The sequence below is a fragment of the Pinus tabuliformis genome, chromosome 6 (genome assembly GCF_031772625.1).
Source record: "Pinus tabuliformis cultivar Carrire ecotype Pingquan chromosome 6, CPIR1, whole genome shotgun sequence".
In the NCBI taxonomy this organism is placed as follows: domain Eukaryota; kingdom Viridiplantae; phylum Streptophyta; class Pinopsida; order Pinales; family Pinaceae; genus Pinus; species Pinus tabuliformis.
Window position 1 is genome coordinate 849195730 of NC_142292.1, and position 11329 is coordinate 849207058.

General features: G+C 36.4%; 1 protein-coding gene across 1 annotated transcript; it reads left to right on the plus strand.

The window, feature by feature from the left end:
- The first annotated feature begins 9084 nt into the window (after nt 1–9084).
- LOC149261544 (heat shock cognate 70 kDa protein 1-like) lies at nt 9085–10344 on the plus strand. Its single transcript, XM_089381965.1, has 2 exons — nt 9085–9650; nt 9789–10344. Exons 1-2 carry the CDS (start codon nt 9329–9331, stop codon nt 10094–10096), a joined length of 630 nt encoding a protein of 209 aa, XP_089238091.1. The 5' UTR covers nt 9085–9328; the 3' UTR covers nt 10097–10344.
- Nucleotides 10345–11329: the final 985 nt, after the last annotated feature.

The following is an 11329-nucleotide window of genomic DNA, read 5'->3' on the forward strand; positions in this document are numbered from 1 at the left end:
AACATATAAACAAAAACCAGTAGTAAGGACTATACAAAACCCTATAATTATAGACATGATCGAAGATTTTTTTGATGGGGCATCTTAGTGAGATCCACTCCAAGGAGATAGTCTTATACTTCAAATAATCATTGAAACTCCTTCTCATTAGGCATAGGAAATGAAATAAACACCTTTTGTGAAATGATATTTTTTTATGATAACACTATGCTTGGCTTAGGGAAAGAAAATTATCCACCTTCAAATTTATAAAAATACCATGAGAACCATACATTACATTAGATAAAAAGAAATTTCAATATGCAAAATTTTAACTTACAATAATGTAAGACATAAAAACCACCATATGAGGTTTCTCTTATATATATTTTGATAATCTCTACGAGGAATATAAATGTTAAATTCAATAAGTTATTAAAATCTAAATAAACACTAAACATAAGAGTCTTTGACAAGTTTTGAGAAGGAAATAAGCTCTCTTCACATAATATTTTCACGAATCTTGAATTTAAAATGATATTATGTAGCCAATATATGTATATTGAAGTTTTAATCTACTATCTTATTGCAAGAAGTATTAGGTAATATTGCTTCTTTGTTATTTCTTAATATATATATATATATATATATATTTAACTCATTTTTCCGTCTTTTATTAAGAATCTTTAAGGATATCCATATTTATTATTTATTTTTGATATGTAGTCAACTGAAATGTCCATTAAAATATTATTATATTCAATAATAAAATTATTATTATTTTTAATTATTTTTAAAATAAAATAAATATTTATTTTAATACATTAGGTATAAAATTCCATATATAAACACAACCAATTATGTGCGTGAGAAAAGCCATATTTATTTTTGATATATGGTCCACTGAAATGCCCATTAAAACTAAATTTTTATTATATTCAATAATAAAATTATTATTGTTTTTAATTATTTTTAAAATAAAATTAATATTTAATTATTATTGTTTTTAATTATTTTTAGAATAAAATTAATATTTATTTTAATACATTGGGTATAAAATTCCATATATATAAACACAACCAATTATGTGTGTGAGAGAAAATGTTTTAAGTAAAACTTTATGGAATGATTTTGTCACAATTATTTTAGTTTAAAAAATATTTAATAAAATGGGCAAAAACAAATAAAATATTATATAATAAAAAATATCAGTAAAAAATATAATTTATTTAATTTTATTTAAAAAATATTTTTTATAAATATTTATAAAACATTCACGATGGGTTATTTTTTAGAGAATAGAAGGTTAACAGTCGTGTTTACCACTCTTGATGATTTAGATTTGTGACGGAATGAAATGAAATACATATATAAACAAAAACACAGAGATATAGCTAAAATAAAATTTCAATTCATTAATACAAAGTACTGAAAATGGTTTACATGCATAATGAAAGTAAACTAGCTTAGGCGATGGTAGCTTATCTCTTAGAAGAGATGTGGCAATTACATACCTTCTGAGTTGTGTTACAATGAGGCTTGAAGGCCTATTTATTAGTGAGAAACAATGGAAATCCCTAAACATCAAAAACCCAAACCCTAGGAGATGAAGCGTCGAAAGTTTGTGGGCCTTATTGAGATAAATTGGTACATCAACTTCCTAGGGTCGTGACTTTGGCATACGATCTTTGTTTCACGTGTTCGATACCTCGTTAGAAATATCTATCTGATGACTACAAATTTTGACTGCATGTCCGTGTTAATAACCAATGGGTTTGCCTGTTTTCCAAAAAAATGTTGTCTAGGGCCTCAAAATGACTCCAAAAGTTCAAGACTAAAAAAACTATATAAATTAGTAAATTGTGCTACAATTAAGGAAACGAAAAGAAAAAATGGTGAGGGTACGAGTGGAATAGGTGGGTGGCTACCAACATACACCTTGATCGACGCTCCCCACTTAGGAAGTGATGTTCCCCATTGCGTTGAGTGCCTCCATGAGATGGTGAAACATCTATTGAACTTGGTCCCTGGTGAGCCACTTGTCTTGGTGCAGGAGCTAGCTAGCTTTGACAACCCGATACAGTTGGATCTTTTGCTAGTGAATGTTATTGATCTATGTTTCCATGGTTTGATAAGTTATGGCCTGTTCCAAGTAGTCTGGGTTTAGCTATGTTAGTGTGAGCTATTCTAAAATGTCTGGAGTGCCCAGTAATGGTGGAAATTACGGTCGAAGGGCATCCACATTCAACACTAGGTGCAGGCCAAGGAATGGGGGAATGTTGAGCTCAAAATCACTATCTCCCACAGCCTTGGTGACGGTGTAAGGACCATATCGGAGTGGTCTGAGGTCCTGATGGGCTCAGGTAAGTCGTTCTTTCTGCAAATACAACCAAAATTTGTTGCCCAACTGAAACTTGTGTGGAACCCGATGTTGATCATGCCACTATTCATAGTTGGTATTGGACTTATCCAAGATTTTGTGCACCTGTTGGTGGATGTGTTGGATGCGTTCAATAAACTAGGTTTATTTATCAGCCTCAAACTATACATGTGTGAATTCTATCTATGTATTCGCATGAGGCATGGCCACATCAATCAGATACAATGGTTGAAAACCCATACCCACTTGAAAATGACTATGGCTAGTTGAGCTATGGAGAGCTCTGTTATAACTGTGTTGCACATAAGGAAGAATCTCATCTTAGGTTCATGGATGCTTGGAGTTGTACATGTGTAGTGTACATGCAAGGCTTGCTGGGTTTATATAGAGGGGTGTACAGGCCTTACTTCTTGATTGTTGGCTTGGCGATGGCATAGGCAGTGTAGGATCTGATATATTTTCCAACGTCCTGGTTTTGGTCAATAAAAATACTTCTACAGTACAAACATAGTTTTATCCATACCAAAGTGTCATGCGACCCGACTGTAGTGTGCTTCCAAAATCAGCTTGGCATGCTCGCTTGAAGGAATACAGAGGTGGCCCAGGCAGCATAGTAATGCATCCTAAAGGTGGAAATATGGAACTTGCTTTCCATCCACTAGCATCTAGTATGTAGTGGAGAACTATGGATATTTTTTGTATAATTGCAGTCATCTGGAGGTCTCATGGCCACAAGAGTTGAGAACAAAAGTCAGTGCTACAACTAGGGGGCAAACCGAAGCAATTGACAACATGATTGGTGTTTCCCTTCTTGTACTTAATGTTCAAGGGGAATTGTTGTAGATATGTAGACCAGTTCTGATGTCGATCGTTCTGCAACTTCCTTTGTGTTTAGATAAACTGAAGAGGTCGATGAACTGTGTGGATGATTGTCTCCTTCGCCAGAATGTAATGTTTCCATTGTCAACATACTTGAATGAGAATAAATCTCTTTATCATAGGTGGGGTATTTCTCATTTGTATCAGAAAGTGTCTCACTGTGATAGGCCACTGAATGCCCTTATTGGGTGAGAATGCACTAATAGCATAGTCGGAGGTGTTTGTCTCAATTTCAAATGGTTGTTGCAGGTCTAGAAATGTGAGTACAGGTGTAGAGAAGAGGTGGTGTTTCAACTCAATGAATGCCTTCTTTTAGGACTTGGACCAAAAACTCTTTTCTTTCATTTCACCCTTGGTAACATGACTAAGAGGTCAAGTGATATGAGAGAATCCCAACACGAACCTCCGATAAAAATTGGCAAGGCCCAAACAGTTGCGACGCTTCGTTAGAGTGGTCACTACTAGACAATCTCGAATGACCTGGATCTTAGTCAGATCCACATGCAAGAATCCACATGCAAGTCTTGCTCATCAATGATGTAGCCCAAATATTGGACCTGAGTCATGCCAAATGTGCATTTCTCCAAATTGGCACATAGTTTGTGTTGCTGCAAGGTTTGAAGGACCTGCCAAATCTATTGTAGGTGATCTTCCCAACTCTTGCTGAAGATGAAGATGTCATCTAGATATACAACCATGAACCAATTTGAGAAGGGTCACACGATTTCATCCAAAAACCTCATAAAAGTTTCAGGGGTATTTATCAACCTAAAAGGCATGACCAACCACTCGAAAAGGCCCTCCTTGGATTTGAAGGCGATGTTCCATACATTTGTGGGTTCTATTAGCACTTAGTGATAGTCAGACTTAAAATAAATCTTGTTGAAATACTTGGCCACCTTGCGCTGGTCGAGAAGGTCATCAATCTGTGGGATTGGATATTGGTTTCTTACAATGATTTTATTTAGTTCCCGATAATCAATGCAAAGTCTCCAGGTTCTATCTTTCTTCTGTACAAGTATAATTGAGCTTCCACAAGGTGGGGAACTTGGTGGGATGTGCCCTTTTAGTAGCAATCATTGGATCTGCCACTTGATTTCTTCATTTTCTAGAATTGAGTAGCGATATATTGGCCCATTGGGTAGAGGTGCTCCAGGAGTCATATCGATCGAATGCTTAACCTGACAGTGCAAAGCTACCCCTATGGGTGAGGATAACATGTCCCTGTATTCTTCCATTACCTTATTCGCCTACTTCTATTGTGTGGGGGAACCCTTCCTCGGTGCCATGGATGTGGCCACTATCTCCCCCTTGCTTTGAGAAATGTCAGCCTAGGAGAGGATCTTGCTACATTGCTTAGCATAGATCAAAGATATGGCAATAGGTGGGGCTACCTCCAGTATCTTGTATAACTTATTGCCCAAACTAACAATAATAGTGTGAGGCCTAGACTCATAGACAACATGATGCTCCCACAAGTACGATTGGCCTAATAACACGTCACAAACTTCAAGAAGAGAAATATCACACAGTACCTCATCCGTGAAGGGCTTGATGTTGTAGAGAAGGCGACACTGCTAGTTAATGTGGAGATCTCATCCTTGGTGAAGCCACCTGATGGTGTACAATTGTAGGTGGTGTGGTTGGTAGGCCCAATTGGTTCACGACCTCTACTGAAATGAGGTTCTTTTGGCTCCCGTTGTCGATAATGAACGACAACGGAGAACCCTTCACCTACATCTGTGAGTGAAAGAGATGCTCCCCCTCCTCTCTATCTTTGGGCTCAATCTTTTGGACCTTGGTGGTGGCAATAATGGCACTGGGTTTTGTGCCAATAATATGTTGCCCCTTATCGTTCCTCTTGTCAAGTTCTGCCTTAGAAACAGAACATCCATCATATTTTGAAGCTTTCAACTCGGCCACCAATGATTGCTTGAAGCGACACTCATTTGTGTTGTGAGTGGGGCTCTTGTGGAAGTCACACCACTTTCCTATGTCCTTATTCATCTTTGTGGTTCCATTCTTTACCTACAACTTTGATGAGTTGTCTTGGGTCGTTCCACCTTGGCTTTGTCCTTTGTTCTACGGTTTGGGGGTGCTCTTGCCCCGCTTTTGATTCATAGATCCAAAGTCACACTTATTTTGTTTAAATTTTCATTCAACCTTGACAGCATATCGACAGGATGCACCAAGCGAGGAGTCACTCAAAGTCTTTGATACCCAAATTTGTGTGTAGAGTATGAAAAATATTTGTCAGCTCATGCACATCCTGGACCCTTTGTTATCGTAGTGTGGTCCATTGTATGTACCTGTCCTCATAGCTCTCCACGGGTTAATACTGTTACTTGATAGTGTCTTGGAAAGAGTTCTAATAGGGGGCATCTGTAAACAAAGAGGGTTCCTCGACCCTTTTGTCACTGTAATTTCCCACCAATCCTTGACATGGAGGGGAGCCTTCAGCAGTGCAAAAGTAATCTTCTCCCTCTCAGAGAAACTATGGACTGAAAAATAACCTTCCAATATATTCAACTGTTTATCTACAACATCTAAATCTATTTTATCTTCGAATATAGGGATATCGAAGTTCACATTTACCTTCGAGGGGGCACCTCCGAAGTGACTGTTGGATGAAGAAGAATCATCAGTGGGCATCTACGAAAGGATCTGGGCAAAATTGTCCATCATCTCGTTCATTTGACACTTAAGGGCTTCGTTGAGCAACAATTTGATAAGATATCTTGCTCCCTTGTCTTTATTTTCTTCTGCCATGGGATGTCGTCAGTGTCGGCGGGGATGGTCTTGCAAAGGCTCAACCAGTTCAAGTCCCAACTCCTTATACCCCAACCTCGTTGGGGACATGCACAAAAAAATAGACAAATAAGAAACCTTTATAATACCACTAATCGAAATTTATGAGGGAATCAAATGAAATATTAATATAAATAGAAACAGAGAGATACAGTGAAAACATAACTTCAATTCATTAATACAAAGTACTGAAAATTGTTTACATGTAGAATGGAAATAAACTAGCTCGGGTGATGGTAGCTTATCTTTGAGAAGAGATGTGGTGGCTACATGCCTTCTGAATTGTGTTATAATGAGGCTCTAAGGCATATTTATTATTTAGAAACAATGGAAACCCTAAACATCCAAAAACCTAACCCTAAAAGATGAAGTTTCAAAAATTTATGGGCAACGTTGGGGTAAATTGGTAAATCAACTTCTTGGGGTCATAACTTTGGCATACAATCTTCGTTGGACCTGTATGATACCTTGTTAGAAATATATATCTTAGGACTACAAATTTTGACTACAAACCCTTGTTATAAGCTATGGGTTTTCCCATTTTCAAAAAACAAAAACATCATCTAAGGCCTCAAAAAGGCTTCGAAATTTCAAGACTCGAAAAAGCTGTCAAAAATAGTAAATTGTGTTATAATTAAGGAAACTAAAAGAAAAAATGGTGTGGGTCCAAGTGGAATAGATGGGTGGCCACCAATATCCATCGGGATCACTCGAATAAAGAAAAGATTTAATTCTGGTGGTGGTGTGGCCGCCTCGTTGCATGCGTAGGAATGTGACTTAATTTCATATCCGTAGCGATGGTTTGTGGTCTCTTGGAGTTGATAGGGAGTAGTAAATGCTCACATTTTGCATAAAGAGACATCAACATATTCCCTTGCCTCAAGAGCAAAATAAAGGAGGAAACTTTAGGCGAAGTTGGTTGAATTTTCTCTGGTCTCAGCAAAATAGGAACTTTTTTATGGTAATTTCTACGAGGTGCATTGGGATTGTTGTTTTGTGTGTTGCATGGTGGTTTTATTCAATGAAGTTGGTTTGGATGAACATGGTGGTGCAGGCAGTGGGGAAATCTTTGGGTTTCTCTGTGTGTTCGACTCCATGGACTCTAGTGTAGCTCCTTCACTCTTGAGTGTGAAGCTTCTTCCGACATGTAATGAATGGATGCATCCTTATATTTTATTCAATGATATTATTTGAATTTCTACTAATATGTCATTGGAAAGGTTTTTATTTGTTCATGGGTTCATTGTGATGCTTGTAGTGGCTTGAATGACCCTCTGGGTTACAACTCTAGTGTCTTTCCCGAGTTACCTGTTATAGCTTGTTTTTCTTATTGGGTTTCCTCTTGTCATGCTTAGTTAATCTGGGCTTGATTCCCTCTGTGTATTAGGTTTGATGATAATTTATGGTTTGATTCTACATGTCTGTAATCTTAATGCCCCCTCCTAGGTTGTCCCTAGTAGTCTATTTTATTTTTAGGCTCCTTGCTAGTGGGGGGTAATTCTTATTGGTGTAGTTGTATCCATACCTTAACCTATGTTTGCCTCCCTCTAGTCGGTTTCTAATTCGTGTTTTAGGGCATACCTAGTTTGAGGTTTGTCATCTCTTTGTCATTGTGTTATTTGTCGTAGGTCAAAGCCCCAAGGCCCATTTTTCTTTTTTGAAGGATGAATGCGAGCATATGCATAGTAGGCATGAGTGGGGAGCCACAACCCCTAGGGCCATAATCGAGCCCAATAGCAAGGCCAACAAGACACTTATATTTATCGTGTAGTTGTCCCCCATAATACCTAGAATGAAATTTGCAATTTGGAGTCTCGTGTTGTTCATGACATGCAGACCCTCTCGAATTCAAAGATCTTACATGATTTATCCACTTAGATTCATAGCCTAGGGCATACTAGAGGACAAAGGAAGAATTATTTTGGTGTTGTAACTTTGTATTGGTAGATGAAGACCCTGCCAGGCAAGATCTTCATGGACAAGTAGGATGAAAAATACATCTTTGCTCCTTTAGAGGATGTCAAATGGATGTAGCGTAATGAGAGGTTTTTCTTACAGAGGATTGATCAGAGATTAACACACATTGAGCTCCATTTCTGGTGTAAACATGCTTCTCATGTTTCTCCAAGATCAAGTGCTAGAGATCAGACTCTTGTTATTTTCTCGGACACTTAGTCTAAATGTTTTATTTTGAGTTTTTGGTTTTAGAGTACAATCATAGATACTTTAGTTATGCTAGAAATAATAAAACTCCTTGAATTTTGGGCAAATTACTCTATTTGGTCAAAATATTTAGTTTCCCATAAAAAAATTAAAACCACCCACCTAGTAACATATTTAATAATTATAAAAAAACTATAAAATTAATCTAAAATTTTATATTTTATTATTATAAAATTAAAATAACTATATAAAAAATTATACGTCTGATTAAATAAAATTATTTATATATATATATATAGTGATTATCAATGTATTAAAAAATTAATTGTTATGATAATTGTTTTAATATTTACCGTAAAACTTTTTTATTGTTTTTTTATACATCTCATTTAAAAGGAAAGAAAATAATATATATGTGTAATTTAATATAAGGATTACAAGCATGTATTAAAAATTTGATGGTTATGATAATATTTTTTAATATTTATCCAGCCAATCTCTGGCAAACACTGTTCACCCAGGCAATCTCTTTTCTCTTCTCTCATTTTTGTCCTCTTCTATCCGGTCAAAAAGTCGACACGTGATCGTTGCTCGGGAAGGGTCCCACGGACCCACCGCGGCTTTTCTCTTCTCTCCTTTTTCGTCATCTTCTATCCGGTCAAAATTCGACACGTGATCGTTGCTTGGGGAAGGGTCCCACGGATCCACCGCGAATATGACGAAGTGGGCAAGCGTCCTCTGAACGAAATACAGTGGAGCGCGCATATCATATTTAGCACCAATGTACGAAGTGGAGCGCATATCATCTTTAGCACGAATGTACGAAGTACCGCGTAAACGGATGAACTTAACACTATTATTTGGGGGCAACCAATAAATCCCATGCTATTGGGCCATTAATGCATAAGATTTATTGGTTGCCAGTACCTTATTGCTACCATGAGCCATGAAAGCCATACATATCCATGGACATTCTGGCAACTCCATCACTCTACCTCCGGCAAGCTCCAGTATTCAATGTAATTAATGCAGATATAGTACAGCCCGACCCGACATCCATCGTAGCACTCCTTCCTAGCATATTTCAAACTCAGCCAGCGGGAAATTTCAAAATTTGAAATGAAATATGGGAGGGACTGTATGAATATTTCGAAAATCCGTAGGATCACTTCTCATATTATCTTTCAATTGGCAATTGCCTGTCTGAGCCATGCTCAATCTGAGCAGATGAATGGAAATGGCGAGGGGCCGGAGATCGGTATCGATCTGGGGACGACGTACTCGTGTGTGGGAGTATGGCGGAATGGCAGAGTGGAGATCATCGCCAACGAACACGGGAATCCAATCACTTCCTCCGTTGTAGCCTTCAATGATAAAGAGCTCCTTATTGGAGAATCCGCTGAGAACCAAGTTGCCAGAAATCCCCACAATACAGTTTTTGGTCAATAATCATCAACTACCATCTATACGATTTTATTTGTTACATTCTTCCTCTTTCCGTCAGAATTGAATATGTTTTCGGGGTCTTTTGTTCTACTCCGATATTTTCATACTGAGTTGTTTTGTTAACATATTGCAGATGCAAAGCGGTTCATTGGAAGGAAGTTCTCTGATGCGTGCGTTCAGAGCAATTTGGGGTCATGGCCTTTCAATGTCATTCCAGGAGCTGGTGATAAGCCCATCATCGTTGTGACATACAAAGGGGAGGAGAAGCATTTTGCAGATGTTAGGATAGATTTGTTCAAGAAGTGCATGGAGACGGTTGAAAAATGCCTGAGGGGCGCCAAGATGGACAAGAGCTCGATCCATGATGTGATTCTTGTTGGTAGGTCTACTATGATTCCCAGAGTGCAGTCCTTATTGCAAGGAACTCTGGAAGAATATTAACCCAGATGAAACCAGTTTGTTTTCTAATATTAAATACTCTTTTCCATCGACTCCGAGATTTAATTGTCTTACACATTAATATCATTTAAAACGTTTATTAACAATTTGTTTAAGTGGATTTAAGCAGTATCGTGAACATCTGAATTCTGATCAAAGGCCTTTATGTAGAAGTTCTCGACTGTTATTATCAATACCAAGGATCTCTCAAGTTCTTGATTGTTCTTATCAATACCAAAGGCATGGATCTCTCTAACCGAAAAATTAAGGATGTGGCATCGATCTATCACAATACATATTTTGGCTTCAATATCGTTTCAATATACATAGTTTTCTGTATATCATTTCGATATATATAGTTTTGTCTATATCGTTTTAAAAGGCTTCAGTATCGTTGAACAATATACATAGTTTTCTATACATCGTTTAAACCGATATAGTTTTTTATAGTATTTTATTTTTATTTTTTTACACTATAGTTTTCTTTTGCATCTCGTAGTTTTCACTCTAGTTTTCCTCTCTTGAATTGTATAGTTTGCATTCTGTTGGCGATTCCGTATAATCTATAAGTATGATAAATTTATTAAGAGTAAGAGTTTTCCCTCTTGCATGGTATGGTTTGGATTCTGGTGGAGATTCCGTATAATCCAGAAGTACGATAAATTTATTAAGAAAATCACTAGCAAACACATTATTGTATAATTTTTTTATTACATTGTAGAGGAAATTTATTACAATATTAAGAGTAAATGGGATTATATATTGCATTTTAATATATTTTGTATTATTATGGGCATTGTTTTATATATGGTTTTGTTTTCTATTATGTTTGAATTGATTTGTACAATTTTGTTTTCTATGGAATAAATGAACCTGTAGATGAGAAACATGAATATAATGAAGCTATTAATAAAGGAGAAGGTGAGTCATTAGGGGACATGATTTTGGAGGAAATCCAGAGTTGGTGATGTATTGAGTATTTTGAATTTAGTTTTAATACATATGAATATTAATATATAAATTCAGCTTCAATAGAATATGTTTTAAATTGGGTTTCAATATAAGTTTGACTTTTCTCTTTTAATAAACACTTTGTTATTAATAATATTTTTTGTTATAGAATTTGCCTATATTTTTTTGATTTATTGTGTATATGCATTAGATTCATCTTGCAAGCTAGGTTCTCTGTAATAGTTTGTTTAACAATTTTGAATTAGAGAGTACATTTAGTGAATC